Raw genomic sequence first — 20,127 nt, forward strand, 5'->3', positions numbered from 1 at the left:
CCCTGAGATCATGACCTGAGCCAAAATCAAGAGTCAAACACTTAACCGACTGAGCCACCCAGGCACCCCTTGATGAGTATTTCTGAGAATTTAATTAACCAATTGTGAGTGTCCCAAGCCCATCCCCTGAGATTATGCTTTAGTAGGTATGACGTGGAGACTGGGAATGGAAAGCTTTATGTTTACAAAATGTCCGATATGATTCTGACACACATCCAGGTTTTGGAATCACTGACAAGGTAACTATGACAAAAGATCAAATGAAGGATAGTAAGAATTTGAATTGAACTCATAGCACTTGAGGATAAAGAAAGTATTCAAGGATCTAGAAGACATAGGGGCAGATGACTATGAGGATTGAAGAAGTGGGTGACATCTATGATGAGTTCAAATTCCAGTTTAGGTGAATGAGAAGACTGTGGGGCCAGTCTCACAAAAAGGAAATAGATAAGAACATGGACTTTTTGGAGCAAGATGAGTTCTATTTGGGATATCACAAATTTGAAATAAATATATATATACCACATACATTCCTATATAATATATACCATATATAACATGTAATAATATATATTACATAATATATAACAACATGTATTATATATAAATAATATAATTTTACATATTTTATATATATCTCTATCTCCAGGTTACTATATCTAGTCCAATATGTTTGAGGCCAGGAATTATCATGATACTAACAATAGTGAACCCCAAGAAGGACGGAACCCTGACTAGCACCAACATTTAAGCCTGGAAATTGCTGAATCACATAAATACATTTGTGAGGCTTACTCAACATTTTTTAAATTTAATTTAATTTAAAAAATTGAAACTTTTAGTTGAGGCTTGTGTTCTTTAATTGGCCAGAGACCTCTTCATTCCAAATTTTCTTTTAATTGACAAGCATAATGCTTATTTATATTACCTGCTTGGCCACCACATTTATTGAATTTGCCACCTTAAATTCAAAGAGTGGGTAGGGTTTAAGAAAAGATGAAAGTCTGGGAAAGAACAAGGAGAGAAAGTATGAAGAAAGAAGGAGGTAGTGATTGTTGCATTAAATGCTCAGGGAAGTTAGATGAGACTGGTCTTAGAAGCAACCTGAATTTTCATCTAATAATTTGTAAAAGAATACATTTATTCAACCAATGTTCATTGAGTACTTTCTCTCTACACAGTAATAAGTTAAGAGCAAGTGAGAAACAATAAACAAGACAGTTATAATTCTTGTGTTTGTAGAATTTATAGGCCAGAGGACATAGAAAAATATGCAGGGAGTATATAGTAATAAATCCCCTGAAAAAGGGACACATGATGCTATTGGGTAATAGACGAGGAGCCGCTAATCCAGACATGAGGGATGGGAGGAGTCAAGAAAGACCCCTGGAGGGGCGCCTGGGTGGCTCAGTCGTTGAGCGTCTGCCTTCGGCTCGGGTCATGATCCCAGGGTCCTGGGATCGAGTCCCACATCGGGCTCCCTGCTCAGCGGGAAGCCTGCTTCTCCCTCTCCCACTCCCCCTGCTTGTGTTCCCTCTCTCGCTGTGTCTCTCTCTGTCAAATAAATAAATAAAAACTTTAAAAAGAAAAGAAAAGAAAGACCCCTGGAGGAAGAGACACCTACAGCTGGCCCTTCTGTTTGGATGGCTGGCTTCCTGTGGCTTGGACCACTCTGACTTGGACTTTGGCTTTTTGGTCCTCTTGGCTCTGCACTCTTTCCTGGTCTTAGCGTTTCCCTTTAACTTGGGCCCCATGAAATGGGTGGAAACTTCCCATTCGTGTCCCACGCCCAAGGAACCCCACTGACCAGGTAGATAAGCTTTTCTTCTCCTTTGTAGGAGAAATGAAAATTCAGGCAGAAACCAAGACATTTCAGATATCAACCCACCATGAGATTTGTTGACTTATAAACTTATCAGTTTTATGAGCATTTATCTAGGCTGCTGTCTATTAGTATCAAAGGAACCCAGTAGTGTCCCTGAGTTGAGGAGTCAGAACTGGGCTTACAAGAAAGCCAAGGATGCTATAGCATTCACAAGAAGAATATGAGAGAGGAAAGAGATGCACAGAGAGAAAACCCCAGGAATCTGCAGCAGTCCCCATTGAGTATTCAGTTGACTATGAGTCAGCTCATGCTGAAGCCAGGGGAAAAAACACCTGAGCTGTTTGGAGAGGAATAGTTCCTGGAGGTTACCCAACATTGAAAGTAATGCTAGCGTCTGTTTCCACCAGCCAGAGTTAAAAACTCATAATTAATCGGGGCATTGGTTAAAATGCTAAGATAAATCTTGCTTCAGTAGTGAGGAAAAAATTAACCCTGGACTAAATGTTTCCACCAGCAAAGCTTAAAAGATCTAGGGATTAAACTGTTTCCAAGTCACTAAAGTGTTCCAGCACAAAATTCAAGACTATTTATAGTAATACAGAAATATCCAGCAACCATTACAGTAAACTTCAAAGTGTCTACCATTTAATGAAAAAGTACTGCAAAAAAAAAAAGTCCTGTAAAGAAGCAAGAAGATACAGTCTATAGTGGGGGGAAAACAAGTCAATCGGTTGGAACTGATCTAGCAATATGAAGGTGATGGGATGAGTAGCCAAGGTTGTTACAACAGTTATAACTGTATTCCATATATTCAAGAAACTAGAGGAAAGATTGAGCGTGATAAATAGAGAAATGGGAGATACAAAAGATTCACTTCAAATTTCTGGAGATGAAAGCTACAATATCTTTGATGAAGGATACACTAGGTGGTAATAGCAGAGTACATTACTGGAAAGACATAGCAATAAAAATTATCCAAAATGAAGCACAGTGGGGAAAAAAAAGACAACTCTGAAAAAATAAATAAATAAAGCACGAATCACTGTGGGACAACTTCAAGAAGCCTAATATACAAATCACTGGAGGCCCTAAAGGAGGAAGATGGGAGATAGAAAAAATATCTGAAGAAATAATAGCCAGTGTTTCTCCAAATGGGATGAAAACTATAAATCCCAGATCCAAGAATCTCAACAAACCCCAAGCACAAGAAACAGGAAAAAAATTACATCAAGGCATATCATAATCAAATTGCTCAAAACTAGAGTGATAAAGAGAAAGCAAAGAGAAAGACCCACTACACACAAAAGAACAAAGATAATGATTGCACATTTCCATCAGAAATAATGCAAAAGGGTCACATGTCTAAAGCAGTGAAAAGAAAACTAACAACCTAGAATTCTCAGCAAAAATGCCTTTCAAAAAGAAGGCGAGCACATGATGTGAGGAGCACTGATGAGCGCCTAATGAACCATTGAACACTACTTCAAAAACTAATGATGTACTATATGTTGGCTAATTGAACATAAATAAATAAATAAATAAATAAATAAATAAATAAATTCCTCTAAAAAAAAAAAAGAAGGTGAAATAAAGACTTCTGCAAAATACAAAACCTGAATGAATTTATTACTGGCAGCCCTGCAATACAGGAAATGTTCAAGGAAATCTGACAAGCAGAAGGCAAAGGATACCAGATGGAAAGCTAGATCTATACAAAGAAACTTGCAAGTCTCTGACCTGCTTTCTTCATCGTAAAAAGAAGAAAATAGTAATGCTCAAGGACTAATTAAATATTTACTGGAATGCTGATTGCATGGGTAAAGTGTTTCTTCTTATCACTGAAATTTCTTTAAGGGTCATACACTGTTTGAAGCAAAAATAATGCCGCATATCACAGGGTTTATAACACATGTAGAAGTAAAGTATATGACAATGATAGCAAAAAGTTCTGAAGAGGAGAAATGGGAGTACACTGTTGAGATGTTCTTACGCGATATGCAAAGTAATGAGAAATCACTTGAAGGCAGGACGGGAAAAGTAAAGATGTACACTCTAAACCCTCTAGCAACCACTAAAATGACATAACTAAAAGTCACAGGCAGCCAGCAAGGAAACAAAATGGAGTTACAAATAATAATTAATCCAAAAGAAGGCAGAAAAAGAGAGAAAAGTGAACAAAAGAGATGGAACAAATAGGAAATAGCGAGAATAGATTTGAACACAACCATATCCTAATCATATTGAATGTAAATTGTCTAAAGACTTCAATTAAAACACAGAAATGATTAGGGCCACCTGGGTGGCTCAGTCACTTAAGTGCCCGACTCTTGGTTTGGGCTCAGGTCATGATCTCACAGTTGAGGGATAGAGCTCCTCCCTACCCCACCCCCATATCCTATACCTCCACGGTGGGTGTGGAACCTGCTTACGGTTCTCCCCCTCTTAAAAAATAATTGAGGGCACCTGGGTGGCTCAGCCGTTAAGCGTCTGCCTTGGGCTCAGGTCATGATCCCAGGATCCTGGGGTTGAGCCCTGCATCAGGCTCCCTGCTCAGCAGGAAGCCTGCTTCTCCCTCTCCCACTCTCCCTGCTTGTGTTCCCTCTCTCGCTGGGTCTCTCTCTGTCAAATAAATAAATAAAATCTTTAAAAAAAAATAATTGAAACACAGTAATGATCAAATGGGATAAAATAGCAAGACCCAACTATACACTGCCCAAAAGAAACTCATTTTAAATATAAATCCATTAAAAGTAAAAAGATGGAAAAATACATACCATGCTAACACTAACTAATATCAACTAAATATGTGAAAATTACTTGGCTATGAATAGTGTCAGTCTCCTGACTAAATTTATCTGATAAACAGTATCTAGGGAGCAGGCCATGGAATATGTGAGAAATTTCTATACCTTCCTCTCTATTTTGTTGTAAACCTTAAACTACTCTTAAAAAGTAAGGTTAAAAAAAAAACAAAACTGCCACGCTGCACTCTCCCACTGAGGACAGATCCCCATCCTAATAGTATTTATTTGTGTGAGTTTTCCAACCAATGCACAGTGAATTGTTTTTGTTATTTAAAAATTTTTCATTTATACTTTTTAATTTTTGAATAGCTTAAGACTCACGAGAAGCTGAAAGTAGTCTATGGTACAGATAGTCTGTGTACCAGTCATCCAGCTTTCCTGGATGAGAACATCTGATGTAACCTAAGTGCATTGTCAGAAGCAGCAAACTGGTGTTGGTACAATACAATTAACTAAACTACAGACAATGTTGGCATTTCACCAGGACTTTCAGGTACCTTTTTTTGGAGGAGAAGGGTACCTAGACTAGGAAATCTTATCCCATGTATATATTTGTGTAACTGTCACAATCAGGAAACAGAACTAGTCCATCGCCACAGAGAAACCTCCTCATTTTACCCCTTGATAGTCAAATCCTCCTCCCAACCCTGATTCCTAGCAACCGCTGGTCTCTCTCCCACCACTATGGTTGTGTCATTTGGATAATACTACACAAGTGGAATTGCATATTGTGTAACCTTTCTAGGTTGTCTGTCCCATCCGCACAATGACGCTGGAAACCATGCAAGTTCTCATATCGATAGCTCATTCCTTTTTTTTTTTTTAAGGATTTTATTTATTTATTTGAGAGAGAGAATGAGAGGGGGGAAGGGTCAGGGGGAGAAGCAGACTCCCTGCCGAGCAGGGAGCCCGATGCGGGACTCGATCCCGGGACTCCAGGATCATGACCTGAGCCGAAGGCAGTCGCTCAACCAACTGAGCCACCCAGGTGCCCGCTCATTCCTTTTTTACTGCTGAGTGGTTTTTCAGTGGCTGCATGCACCTCAGTCTGTTTCTGCATTCACCAATTTAAGAATATTTGGGGTGTTTCCAGTTTTTAGTTATATAAATAAAGCGCTATGAACATTCATGTAAGTTGTTGTGTGAACACAGGCTTCCTGTCTGTAGTATAAATACCCAGGAGCGGGAAGGCTGAGTTGTATGTTATATGAATGTTTCATTTTTTGTGTGTGTGGGGGGGTGAATGTTTCATTTTAAAGGAAACTGCAAACTTTATCAGAATGGCTGTACCATTTTACATTTCTATCAGTGATGTGTGAAAAATTGATATATTTTTGCTTCATCTCCTCATTGGCATTCTTTCAGTGTTTTATTTTAGCCACTCTAACATATGTATAGTGGTATTTGTCTGATTGCTATTCATGGTGTTTCTGTCCCATTAGGCGGTCAATTCTAGAAAGTTCAGAAATTTGTCCTGTTTATGGCCTGAGTGGGTGCTCAGTAAACATGTGCTGTCTAGCTGAGAGGATGAGGGAAAGAAGAAAGAATGGGCGAATCTGCAGGTGGAAGGTAGAAGGTTGGGGCGGGGGTGGGGAGAGAACATGGGAGAAGAATGAGGAATCTGGGGGGCCACAGTATTGGCTCAAAATCCAGGCTACCGTGTTGTCCACGAGACCAGATTTCGGGATTCTCCAGTCATGAGAATCTCTCTGCTGCGGCCTGGACCTCTGTTCATGAAGTAACAGCCACAACCCTTAAAAACACATGAGGCCTTCAATGATGGGTCGCCCCTCCCTTCTTTGGTAAGGTCACACCTACCGCCAGGATGGGAGAAGGAGCACCTCTTTTCCCTTGACCTCCCACTCCAGAACTTTATTCTTTATTAGGCCCATGTCTCCTTAGAGAGGACTGAAAGAAAATGCATCTGCTGTGTACAGGGGACCATATTCAACTTTGCACAAACTTTTCCTCTTGTGAAGCCTCTTGTTTTCCTTCTTGTTTTATACTGATGCTGTTTTTTGTGGGTGACAGGAGAGAATGCATTAAAGGTAAATTATTTTGACAAATCTTGGGTGTGGCTTATGCAGATACCTGGTGCCCAGTAAGAAAACGGGAGAGAAGATTGTTTTAGATTTCTTGCTATTGCCTCTTAACCTCTTACAGGAACCCTTATTCATTCTTTCATGGAATACACCACCCAGTTCATCTCAAATCCTTTTACCCCCACCACATCCCACTGAATTCCTTTTCTCTTCGGAAGAAATAATAAGATTTACTGCATTATCTCCCTCATTACCAAATATTAATGTCCTAGTTTTGGAATTTTAGGCAGCAACCAGCGAGGCAGAGTTTATCCATCCATCCCATAAGCCTTTGAATTCACGAAACTGGATCACATGGATGGTTATCCATCTGCCTATTTACAAAGTGAGCCCTGCCTACAAGACATAGCCTTATATCCTAGTTCTGTTTGCTGTGTTTTTCTACCAAAAATAAGCTCTCCCATGAAAGAACTTTACATGAAAATGCTTGATTTCTTTAGTCTGACATTACGTGCTTTGTATCACATTTGGTACAAAAATTCAGATATTTTTTAGAATTTTTAAATAATAAATATATTTAGCTTCTTGGGATTTGGCAACCTACTTTAAATTCTTTCTTTATGTATTTATTTATTTTTGAGTAAAGCATTCGAAGTTTATTAAGTGAAGATACAGAAAAAGCTCTCAAGAGTGAGAGGGGTCCTGACAAGGTTGCCAATGAGGGCCTTTAGAGTTGCTAACCAGGGAGCTTAAATCCCTTTAACATCTCTATTGATAACACCTTCAATGGCTTACTTCCTTTTTAGAGGCTGGTTATTCTTTATTGGTCACAGGTGATTATCAGAAAGACACCCAGCCCACACGACCCACCCCACACGCCTAGGGCAGGGTGGCCCTCTGCTAAAAAAAATTCTGAAGCATAGTTGGAGATACTCTAAAACTATATCTTTCAGAATTATTCAACTAATATTTATAGTGAAATGACTACAGGCAACTCACCGTGCTAAACTCTATAGGGGTTACTAAGGGAGATGATGGAAACTTTTCAGTTAAATCACATTAGACAGTCCAGTGGACAGGGATTTTTAAATAACAATCTTAAGAGGATTTTTTAAAGTTCAATATTTTATTATAGCTTTTTCATTGTACTTGGGTCAGCTATTTTTTTTAAGATTTTATTTTTTTTATTTGAGAGAGAGAGAGCATGTGAGCAAGCAGGGGGAGGGGCAGAGGGGGAGGGAGAGAGAGAGAGAGAATCTCAAGCAGTCTCCACACTCAGCACGGAGCCCAATGCAGGGCTCGATCTCATGACCCTAAGGACATGACCTGAGCCGAAACCAAGAGTCAGATGCTTAACCGACTGAGCTACCCAGGCGCCCCAGTACTTGGGTCAACTTATAAATCAATCCTTTGTTCCTCTTAATGAAGTAAGGCAAAAATTTAAAGTCAATTCTTCATGTCAAAATAGGTACTATAAGCTGGAGACCAAGCATGTGTAACAAATTCCAAGTACATATTTTTCTGTAGATAGGCAATATTGACCACAGTCAAAGCTCTCCTCCTCTGCAGGCTCTCTGCTCACTCATCCCACCTCTCAGTTCCTCTTTCATTCTGGTAGGGAAAGTGTTCAAGAGTATAATTTATAAATTAGATAGATTTGAATGGGACCAAATCACATAAAAAATAATATTCTTTTTTTTTAAAGATTTTATTTATTTATTTGTCAGAGTAAAAAATAATATTCTTATTGGAGATACAGGGATATCTTACTTGAAGAAAGGTCTTTTAAACTATTGATTTAAATGAATTCATCTATAGATAATAACCGAAAGTAAGTTAAAAGTTCTAAAAATACCACTAACATTGAGGGTAAATACAACACTTAGCTATATACAATATACATGTCAAATACTACGACAAGATGTGTACTAGAAGTGAAAAGAAACTATGTCCTATGGCCATCAGAATCAATGCTATATTAGCTATGCAAAGAGGACTCAAAAATAAGAGATTTTTAAAAATCATACCTACAACTTCTGTTTTTCTCCCTGTGTTTGAGCTCCAGCTTTCTTGTTTACCAATGTATTTCAAGTCTATAGCGAAGTGTTTGACTCAAGGGTGAATGACTGATGAAAAGTTAAAATCATTTAAAGGATGCATACAGACTTCCTGCAGAGCCCATGTGGACAACTACATCTCAGTTAAGCAAAGGACAGACTGCAGGAAATCTCTGTTAACCATAAAAATAGAAGATTTTAAAAGAAGGAAAGAGAAAATTTCTCTAATTAGCAGTCACAAAAGCGACAAAGTCGGCTCAGTATACCGTATTTGCCCAGTTCTCCAAGCCCAATGGCCATATATGGTCCCTGGCTAGGAGATGAAATTGTCAAAGTTAACTCCAGACCCTGTGGTTTTATAATTTGGGGACTATGGAGTTTTAAAGAACAGAGTACTTCGTATCAGGACTGAATGGTCTGTGGAAAGCAACCCCATTCTTGCAAATCCACTGTGTCATCTGAGTGATGGGATCTATGACTCTAGTAAGATTAACAAATGACTTCAAGCACTGGAGAATTTCCTCAGCTGTCCTGGGAAATCCTTTACAGGGAGCCAGTGATACAGATGCAAAGAGTCTGGGGGGAAAACTCCTCCCCTGTTTCTTGTTTGCAAAGTGTATTCTCACCCACTGCTCATGATTCTGCTGATGAGATTCAAGCTGTTAAGAGAGTAAAGAAGGATATTTTTTATATATTATTATTTTTTTTATTTTTTTTTTAAGAAGGATATTTTTTAAACATAAAGAACTAATGGACTAACTAATAAGAGACTGGGAAGCAATGATTAAGATGGTGAAATCAGAATTAAAAGGGGAAATTAAATTAGAAAATAAACCAAAAAAGTGAGAAATAAGAGAACAGAAAGTTAAAGACCTAAACAATTTCAAAATGGGAAGTGAAGTATAAAACACAAGCTATAGTGAAGCAGCAAACGGGAAATTTTATTTTATTTTTAAAGATTTTATTTAATCATTTATTTTAGAGACAGAGAGAGAGAGAGTGAGCGTGAACAAGGGGAGGAGCAGAGGGGGAGGGAGAGGGAGAGAAAATCAAGCCCACTCTGTTCTGAGCGCGGAGCCCAGTCTCATGATCCTGACATCACGACCTGAGTTGAAACCAAGAGTCCGAGGCTCAACAGACTGAGCCACCCAGGCGCCCTCAAATTGGAAATTTTAAAACCAGACTTAGAGTCATCTCTGTAAAAGGCTAAGAGACCTAAGATTGACCTCGGAGCTAAACCCTCAGAAAGAAAAGTTTAAACTTTTTTTTAAAGTAATTGAATTTAGAATTTGCCCCAATAAACGTAATAGGGAAGGAAGTAGATAGAGTTGGTATGAAAGGCAGGTTCTGACAGGTCTGCAAGATTTACAGCCAGATACCGCAGCACGCCCCCTAGTGGCTAATAGGGAGAAATACTTCCCTTGTAACACATCCCTCTCCCACCCCACTCTCTTTCATTTCCCGTATTTTTCCTTATCTTTGCTTAACAGAGTATCATTATATTTAGTAGAATTATTTGCAAAAGACTGTTTTTCCAGACATATACTAATAAGAGGAGACAACTTATGGAATAATTTCTCAAGGTGAAGTGAAATTACCGTAATCAAATACAGACGAAAAAGGCTCACCAAGCAATAAAAATTAGAGCGGAATTTAAAGCTATTCACATACAAAACTCATCATATAAAACACAAGAAAGGTGTATTGGCTCATTTTAACTCTGAACTAGCATTCATTTCAGTGAGAACTCATTATTTCCAAGAGGAGGAAAAAAAAGGCAAAATACGGTATTTTTCCTCTTCAAACATGAAAGGCCTAACAAGTAGTCATTAGAGAGCCTTTTTGAGGGAGTGATTGTCAAATTCACCCAGATCTAATATTCATTTGATTACGTAACATTCGCTCAGCAAAAGTAGTTTGGTTAAAGTCAGATTTTAGTTGATTATGCCTGAAAGGTAGGAGAGAAAATTCTGCAATTATTGTCAGATAGTGTGCACCCCAGTGTGAGATCTTGCAAAGAGGGGAAGAAAACATTGACAGGGCAGTGTGCCGGGTGCTTTCTCTTCATTGCCTCTTTTAGTCCACAAGCCACTTTATAAGGTCAGAAATTATTATCCCCACTTTACCGGTGGGAAAACAGAAGCTCAGTTAAGTCCAAGTAATTTGGATCTAGCTCATACACATGTCGTTTGTAAAGTGATTGAAAACAGGTCTCCCACGATTATTGAGGTATAAAATGCTATCTCCTTAGCTTTTTTTTTTTAAAGATTTTTATTTATTTATTTGAGAGAGAGAATGAGATAGAGAGAGCATGAGAGGGGGGAGGGTCAGAGGGAGAAGCAGGCTCCTCGCTGAGCAGGGAGCCCGATGCGGGACTCGATCCAGAGACTCCGGGATCATGACCTGAGCCGAAGGCAGTCGCTTAACCAACTGAGCCACCCAGGCGCCCCCTCCTTAGCTTTTCTGAATATAAGTATTCACTTATAAGAGCAGTTTTAAGCATTAAATATTGTGAAAACACTTTGCAAATTCCAAAGCATTAGATAAATGTATGGTATTATTTTGCTTGTGAATATTTAATGGGGCTACTTAAAAATATTAAGGAAGAAATTGGTTCAGTTCAGGCTTGTATCCTACATTTGTAGATTATTCCCCACGCTTTCCAAAAAAATTTTTTTTGTATTACATCAACTCCATACCATTAGTCTCTGTTTAGAGATTGTAAACTTTTCAAAGTCATACAGCCTTATTGGTCAACATTTCTCAAATACCTTATTCATGCCACGTAATTCATTTTAGTATATTCTTTTTTAATATTTCCTTTTAAATTCCTTTTTTAAATCCTCTCTGCATATTATACTACCTCTAGATTAATTAAAAAAAAAAAAGTAGTGTGTGTTTGTTGGCAAAATAGAACAGGAAGTAAGGAAGAGACCAGTGAATGTAAGTGGAAAGCCTATGTCTGTAGGGCTATGTTTTATAGTTGCCCACGAACAGTTTGGAATCTTCCAAAAACTTGTTATAGAAACCTGGCCATGTTCTGCCAGGAAAGTAGTGTGTCCCAAAGCTTGTTTCTTGGGGAATGTTGCTCCACCACAGCATGGTACATTGGGAAATATTTCATAGAACATAACTTCTTTTGGACTTTAAGATGCATATTTATATTTTAAAGACTCTGAGAAGTTCTGTAGTAAGCCTGTTTAACTTTGAAATAATTTTCCATGACTTTTCATATTTTCCATGGAACACAGCTCTGGCCAGGGGAGTATGGGATGCTACCATCAGTCTATTCAATTATCTGTTTTCTGCTCATGACGTATCAGTTTGACTGCTGGATTTGGATACAACTGTCAATCAAGATTTTGTAGGGCTAAGATGATCAAACTAAGACACAAACTGGATTCATGGTCCAAATTTATGGAAAAAAGTGGATGAATAAGCTTTTCACAAAGCTGGATTTGGATACAACTGTCAATGAAGATTTTGTAGGGCTAAGATGATCAAACTAAGATACAAACTGGATTCATGGTCCAAATTTATGGGAAAAAGTGGATGAATAAGCTTTTCACAAAGCTCAATTTATTCAATTTGAAGGACTGACATTTATTCTGAATCCTTCAACGTTTCATTTATTTTTTCTAAAATTTTATTTATTTGTCAGAGAGAGAGAGTACAGGCAGGGGAAGCGGCAGGCAGAGGGAGAAGCAGACTCCTCACCGAGCAGGGAGCCTGATGTGGGACTCCATCCCAGGACCCTGGGATCATGACCTGAGCCGAAGGCAAATGCTTTAACCAACTGAGCCACCCAGGCACCCCTCCTTCCACGTTTTAAAGTGAAATGTTGGTGATAGGAGATTTTAGTTGACTCAGCTATGAGCTTCATCACAAGACTAAATCTCCATCATGGCAGAGATAATATCTGTTTTTGCTCACAATTCTAAGGCCAGCACTAGTGCAGAGTCTGGCTCCCAGGAGGCTTCCCATAAAATTTGTGAAATAAATAGTAATTATTCTGATTAGTGCTCTACTTGGCAAAATGTATAGTCAGCACCCCTATATTGGTCTAATTGTTTCTAACTCTTGAAAACCTTGGAATCACTGAACCAGATGAAAAGTCAATTTTGCTAAAATGTATCTATTGCAGCAGAGACAGCTCTTCCACTGTCATTGGCAGGCAGCTGCCCCATTAAGCATTGTATTTAGAGCCCCTTTTGCATTCCAGTGAGGCCCTGTGGCTAATTTTAATTGACAGAGTGAATCCAGAAATGATATATGTCACTTCTAGATCAGGTCTCTCTCCATTCGCAAGGTGAATGCACAGGACCCTCAGGATCTTGGGATGATGGACACAGGATCTTGGGGACCTGAATCACCTTAAGAAGGAAAGTCAGTGACCAAATGAATCGCACACATTGAACTATTAAATAAACATGATATTTGTGTTCAACCACTCAGATTTTGGTATTTGTTGCAGAAGCCAGTGCTGGCTAGCATCAATATATGGATTCACACAAATATGTTTTCAGAGGCATATACTAGAAGCATAAGCACCAAAAGGTTAAAAGTGGTCTTCTCTACGTAATAGGATTAATGGATTTTGTTATTTACTTTTTCAAAGTTACCATATTTTCTAGACTCCCTTCAGTGAATAGGCATTACTACACATTAGGTTTATAATCCAGGGAAGAACACAAATAATATGTATGTGTTTGAATGATTCCAAACTCCAAGCCCTCTTGCTATTTTGTTTTAGGGATCTTTCTCCACTCTCTTCAAGCCCTTTGTTTGTTCTGGACCTCCAAACTGGGCATATGCCCATCTTTAGTCAGAACTGACAAACTGAGAAATAACCTCCCAGAGGCATCTGAGGAATAATCACAACCCAACTTCTCTTTTTGCCTCTCCAAAAAGGTGGGTTACTGCCTTGGGGAGAAAGACTGCTTGGATCATTGTACTGTAGGTGGATCCTTCATTATTTCATTCACATTTGTAGCTTTTTATTCTGAAATAATTTCAAACTTAGAAAGAATAGATTTTTAAAAACCCTTCACCCAGAGTCCTCAATTGTTATCATTTTGCCATATTTAAATTATTATTCTTTCTCTGTAGATAGATGATGGATGGTAGATAGATAGATAGATAGATAGATGATAATAGATATAGTTAGATGGGTGGATAGATAGATAGATAGATAGATAGATAGATAGATAGATGATAGATATAGTTAGATGGATAGATAAGGAGGTAGATAGATAGATGATAGATAGGTAGATAGAATTCTGAACCATCTGAAAATAATTTAAACAAAAAGTTAAAGACATCCGGCAATATTCATCAAAATTCAATTTATAATTAATTCAAAATTCTTGAAACAGATAATTATTAATTCTGTGATTTCACTTATAGTAATTTATTGTAAGGAAATACTTATAATCACAACAATGTTTATCATACTGGAAAACAGGAGATGGCTATGTATCCAACAATAAGTTTGGGTGAGCAAATTGTACAGTACAATTATGTACAATGCAATTACCGTGTTTCCCTGTGTCCTTCTGTTTGCCACTCATCATGGGACTCCCTAGCCATTAAGATGAAGTTCAAAGCTCTTAATAGGTTTGCCTCTGTGGACTGCATCTCTCTTATCACTACCAGGACTCTCTTGATCCTGCCTGAAACTCCTTCAGAGGAAGTGATCATCCAAGATACCTTCAACCTCACCCAGCTTTGGTGAATATTGGTGTCATCACACATGTTTTTCCCACCCTTCCTGCATTAAGGATCAAAGCAGGGACCAGCAGACATGGAGACTCTGTCCTCCTTTGGGTCTCAGGCAATCCTGCTAGCCTAGGAAACAGGTCATGCAAAGTGACCAAGGGTAGAGTAAAAAGCCTGGGCTTGGGGCACCTGGGTGGCTCAGTCATTAAGCGTCTGCCTTCGGCTCAGGTCATGATCCCAGGGTCCCAGGATCGAGCTCCCCATCGGGCTCCCTGCTCAGTGGGAAGCCTGCTTCTCCCTCCCCCTCTCCCCCTGCTTGTGTTCCCTCTCTCGCTGTGTCTCTGTCAAATAAATAAATAAAATCTTAAAAAAAAAAAAAAAAGCCTGGGCTCTTCAGGAAGGTCTGCTCATTGTAAGAGCAAACTAACTTATAATCTGAATCCTACCAAATTTTCAACAGATAACCTATTTTAATTTCAAATAAAGAGTCAATGCCTCAAAATTATAGATTCATGAGGATTCCTAAGAGAAGAATGTCAGCTTCATTATTAGTACATCAACTGGAAAGGTAGATTCCCTGAATCCACCAATGCAAACTTCCAAAAGCTGTGTATCCCTTTCTAATCTGTATATTCACCTTCCTCACTAAGAACAATGAAAACAAATATATTATTACATAATTTCCAAAGGAAATCACTTTACTTTGACATCTCAAATTCAGACTTTCTGAAGTAAAAATAAACATGAAATTTCAAATAGGGAGTGTTTGGGATTATCATGTTTCTTACACAAATATTTGGATGGAAAATCATAAAATTCGATATAGCACTTATGAAATAAAAACAAGTAAAGTTAACTATGAAATATGCTTCATAAATATTACACAGATTTCATTAAGTCGATAAATTCTGAGAACCAAGAAGGAAACACTCCAAAATACACTGTTTATTTAAAAGACGATATAGTTTGTGTTGAAGACATTGTTTGCAGGAGAGAGGGCTTACAAACGGAATACAAAAATGCAACATTCTTAATCCTTTTGACTGGACACATCAGTCCCGGATCTCTTGCTTCTTTCAAAGAGTGTACAAGATTCCACACAAACATTTAATTTTATTTAGTTTATTAATATGAGCCAAACAGACTTAGCTTAAGAAATGAGGGAAGGACACGCAACAAGATTTGGCTGAACTACACAAAGGGAACCCAAAAAGTGACAAGATTTTCCATTGGTGACGGTTTTTCTAAGGAAAGTTAGTTTACTAACTAACACAAAAATAAATCTACCTTAGCAACTGGGACTTAAATTGAGTCAGGATACAACACACATGACACTCAACATGGTCAGTGAGGAGCTGCAGGGACCTCCCACCCTCCTAGGCTGGCTTGTACTACCTGGCCTTTGACCTGGAACCTCATGAAGGACCCCTCACAGCACAGGGTTTGCAGCCAGCTACATTTCCTCCTCAGCCTCCAATCCATTATGTACCATTTCTGTGTTTCCCTTAGCTTCTTTCTCTTTAGAGAGTGACAGAACTCAAGAAAAAAACTCACCTGGTCAGCACTGAGCAGGGAAGGAAAAAGAAAATACTTTGAGATGGGTTTGGGGTAGTTTGGGAATACCAGTAGACTCAGATAAACAAAGAAGCTAAATGGGCATCACTGAAAAGCACTGAGGTAAGGGGCCCATCAGTTTTTCACAGAAAAGGGCAGAGCTGGGTTAACACTGAAGGACAGAGAGGACCATTGTCACACTGCGGAAGTCACACCCAAAGAACAATAAAGAGGAAGATTAAAAAAATTAAAAAAAAAAAACAATTTTAAAGAGGAAGAAACATGGAACAGAGCGTACTTTCTTTTACATTTTTAAGGTGAAAGCATTTTAAGAAAGGAATCTGGAAGCCAAATCACCAATTAAAAAGTGAAATAACGGTAATGAGTCTTTAAATAAAATGAACCATGGAAGGAAATAAAGACCTCTTTCACTTCCACTTGACTTTGTCCAAATTGTTAAAAGGTTGTAAGTCAGTCCAGTTTTGCTTTATTGGCAATGGATACATGTTATCTGACATATCTGAGCAAAAGAAGAAAACCCAATGGACATCTCTCAGGTAGACAGGGAAGGATGGACGTAGGGAGGCAGGGCGTGTGTGACCGGAAGTTCTCCACAGGCCTCGTGCTCACTCTTCATGACCACAGTGTCTTTAACCCGACACGTTTGGATCACAGGAAACACCGTCCCCAGGCACAGAATGATGACCACAAGCGTGTGCTGTGCAGCATGCTGCCGAGTACCATGAAGCCCACGAGCAGCTCAAGAGAGCGATTTCTGTGCACAGAAGAGGAAGAAGAGGTTCCACACACCAAAGGCTCTGCTTTATACGGTCTTTCCACATGGGGAGGTAATGCTGTCATCCCTTGAATCTGAAAACCAAAGAGTAGACAATGCCAATGATTGAAGAGAAGGTCTTGCTCAGCTCCCCGACTTGGGCAGGGTGAAAGGGATCGGTGGGAGGGGGTAGCTGCCCAAGGAGTCAACTGTCAGGGGCGTCGGAGCCTTAGGGACTCGGAGGGAGGTGAGGAAGAGAGCCAGAGGCGCCTTTGGGAAGAAGAGATACAAACTCAGCTCTGTTGCTTTTTGAAGCTCTCATCTCATCCTATTCCTGCTTCATTGTGACCTTAGTTGGACAGTCAATCTTCCAATCAGGAGTGAAATCAGGAGTTTTCAGTCAACGCAAGCAGTTATTGAACAAATAAATTATCAGACATATCAAAAGACAACTGAAACATTGGATTTATGGATATTTGTCTGTTCCTTAGATTTTTACCTGTTGGGGATTAGGTAAAATGTGACATCTGGTTTCTCCAAAGATGAAAACAAAGTAGGGCTTACCGACCACTCTGCATTGTCTGTCTTGGAGCATCTCACGTTCACAGGCAAGCTAAGGACAAGCTTGTTGAAGGAAAGACCTTCCTTCTTAGCCCATTTAAACTTATTCATTGCGTCCATGAAAGAAAGGTTTTTATACTGCTTGGGGCTTTTGATAATGAAGGGCCAGGTCCTGAATTTAAAATAACCACAATTAGTCATATTCAGAACAAAAGCATTACATGTCTCCATTACTTTTCAACATTCTAAAATAGACCTCAGACTTGTCCTGTGTTACCACATAGAAAACCTAATGCAAAGGGTTGATTGACTCATCAGCAATTGCCAGAAGAAATACGCATACAGAGTAAGGAGTCTTTTGAAAAAAATGAAATTCCTTATTTTAGTAGCAGATAGGTACTACTCTTGGATAAATGATTTTGACTCAGAAAGCTTCCCCCAGTTTCACAATTCCTCGCTTATTTGTTTTGTCTCTCCTTAACAATATAGCTGGTATGCATTCCGGTCTGCAGAATTTAACGTTAACGGAGTAATAAAGAAATGTGTTACTGGAAGACATAGAAATTTCAGTTCCATAGAGTTGAAAAGCCTGACCCCTGCTGGCTGCCCTGTTTTGACTTGCCTAAGTGATAATAAATTAAAAAAATCTGAACCTGAACCAGTATTTTTCAAATTTTACTGAGAAAAAAAAATACTCTGCAGAAGATATAGTCTGGCTTCTACTTGCTGCTCTAAAAAAACAAAAACACATTAATGCCCGAAAGAAGAAAGAAAGAAGAAATCACAGAAGAATGATACAATCTGCTTGAAAAGATATTTCTCAAGTGATGTTTTTCATTAAATGTAAGTTTTATATTATTGATTCCTGAAAAAAGGAAAAGTGTAAGTGTTGGCAGACCACAAAGATTTACATGAACTAATCCATGGTCCTTCCCAGAGATTATCATGGGCAACCAGTAGGTATTTGGCTCCCATAACATCCCAAGTAGATGTTCCAGGGGTTCCAGTAACTACCTACTAATTAACCCCAAGGAATTTATACTTTTAATATTTGATCTTCACAATTTATTTTTTAAAAATATTTATTAATTTATTTGAGAGAGAGAGAGCTTGCGTGTGCAAGCAGGAACAGGGCTGGGGGGAGCAGAGGGAGAGGGACAAGCAAACTCCTCAATGAGTGGGGAGCCAAACGCAGGGCTCAACCCCATGACCCTAAGACCATGACCTGAGCCAAAACCAAGAGTCTGACGTTCAACCAACGGAGCCACCCAGGCACCCCTACAATTTCTTCATTTATCTATGCCTTTAATTACTCTCACACACACAAGCTACTCAGGCACATTGAATTACTAGCTTTTTAATTAAATTAACCATCCTTTATTGATCTTTTAGAGTTATGAAAATAAATTTTTAATGTCTAAAATAAAATTATTGCCCCCTTACTCTAATAAGTGAAAGAGAGAGAATCTGAAGCTGACTCTACAATGAGCGCAGAGCCTGAGAGGGGCTCACCCCACAGTGAGATCATGACCTGAGCCAAAACCAAGAGTCCCTGGCTCAGCCAACTGAACAACCCAGGCACCCCTACAATGTCCTTTCAAATATGTGGAAAGCTACAGGTAGGTTTTATTAAAAGTTTCAAAATCAAATATTAAGAATAACATTTGCTTTTCAAAGAGATAAGGTGTCCATCTTTTACAAAAGAAAATCAATTTCATAACCAGTGAGAAATGCTGGAAGGAAATCATCAGCCTGTAAGCCCCTGAACCACCACAAGGTGACACTGGAATCCGTACTAAAGCGCTAAGGGGGACTAAATTGGCTGCGTTTCCCCCAGCCTTGCTGATGAGTGAGTAATGCATTGTTGTACATAGATGAAATCTTTAAAAAGTTTTGCTGCTATAATAAATCAGTAAACCAGTATTTTTTTTTGTTTTAGATTTCACAGCATAAATTAACAAAAGTGGTATAAACACACTTGTTAATTTACTATAAGTGTATGGAAAAGGATGTAGAAAAAGTTCACATGTTCGGAGACCTCATGACCTAGGGCTGGTGACCTGGGCACGTGGTCCTGAGCCTCTCTGAGATGGCAGCTGGACTCATATTTATTGTCTCCCCTGCATTCCTGCTGACTTTGTTCAGGCCTCTATCTAAATGACATCACACCAATAAACCTCCTACCCCTTCCAGCCTATCCTATACCGCACTTCGGGATTACCCCTGGAAAACAGGGAATGGAGAGACGGAAGGAGGAGAAATCCTGAAAAAGTAAATATTTATCCTGGTATTTTTCCTTAAAACACTCAGCTTTAAACCAGAAACAGGTAACCTTGAAGTAGCAAGTTCTGCTCTCATGGGGACCGGGAGTTGGTTAGGAATATTGGGAATGGGTTAGAAATTAAAACAGTCTCATTTCTGTACATCTGAGCCGTGTGTAAATGTCTACCCAGATGCATATATAAATAAGAGGGTATTATTTACGAATCACTGTAGTTGATAAAGACAAATTACATTATGACTTAATATTGGTGAGCAATTTTCCTTTGTAAATTTAATTGACAAGTTGATTTAAAAATATATATATAAATGAAATGAACTTAGACTACCCAAAATAATTTTGGAAAAAGAAACAAATGACAAAGTTTTGGGACTTACCAAACAGAGAAAGACATGTATCATATGATCTCATTGATATGAGGAATTCTTAATCGCAGGAAACAAACTGAGTGTTGTTGGAGTGGGGGGTGGGGTGGGAGGGATGGGGTGACTGGGTGATAGACACTGGGGA

At 38.8% G+C, this 20,127-nt stretch overlaps 1 protein-coding gene and 1 long non-coding RNA gene across 6 annotated transcripts in view; one reads left to right on the forward strand and one right to left on the reverse strand.

Moving 5' to 3' along the window:
* The window catches only part of LOC145723111 (uncharacterized), a 71,903-nt gene that overhangs the window by 25,153 nt on the left and 26,623 nt on the right, over window positions 1-20,127 (forward strand). The window contains exon 4 of one of the 5 annotated variants that reach the window (XR_014147955.1): window positions 16,646-16,768. The exons of the other annotated variants lie outside the window; for them this stretch is intronic. This is a non-coding gene — a long non-coding RNA (uncharacterized LOC145723111). Of the gene's footprint in view, window positions 1-16,645; window positions 16,769-20,127 lie in introns of those variants that run through there. 5 annotated transcript variants of the gene reach the window in all.
* The window catches only part of MOXD1 (monooxygenase DBH like 1), an 88,457-nt gene continuing 83,701 nt past the window's right edge, over window positions 15,372-20,127 (reverse strand). The window contains exons 11-12 of the mRNA XM_081829024.1: window positions 17,340-17,508; window positions 15,372-16,870 (exon numbers count right to left, since the gene is read on the reverse strand). Of these exons, the coding sequence (XP_081685150.1) occupies window positions 16,670-16,870; window positions 17,340-17,508 (370 nt within the window). The 3' untranslated portion in view covers window positions 15,372-16,669. The remainder of the gene's footprint in view (window positions 16,871-17,339; window positions 17,509-20,127) is intronic.

Source organism: Leptonychotes weddellii, chromosome 8, assembly GCF_054177405.1.
Source record: "Leptonychotes weddellii isolate Sample4059 chromosome 8, ASM5417740v2, whole genome shotgun sequence".
NCBI lineage: Eukaryota > Metazoa > Chordata > Mammalia > Carnivora > Phocidae > Leptonychotes > Leptonychotes weddellii.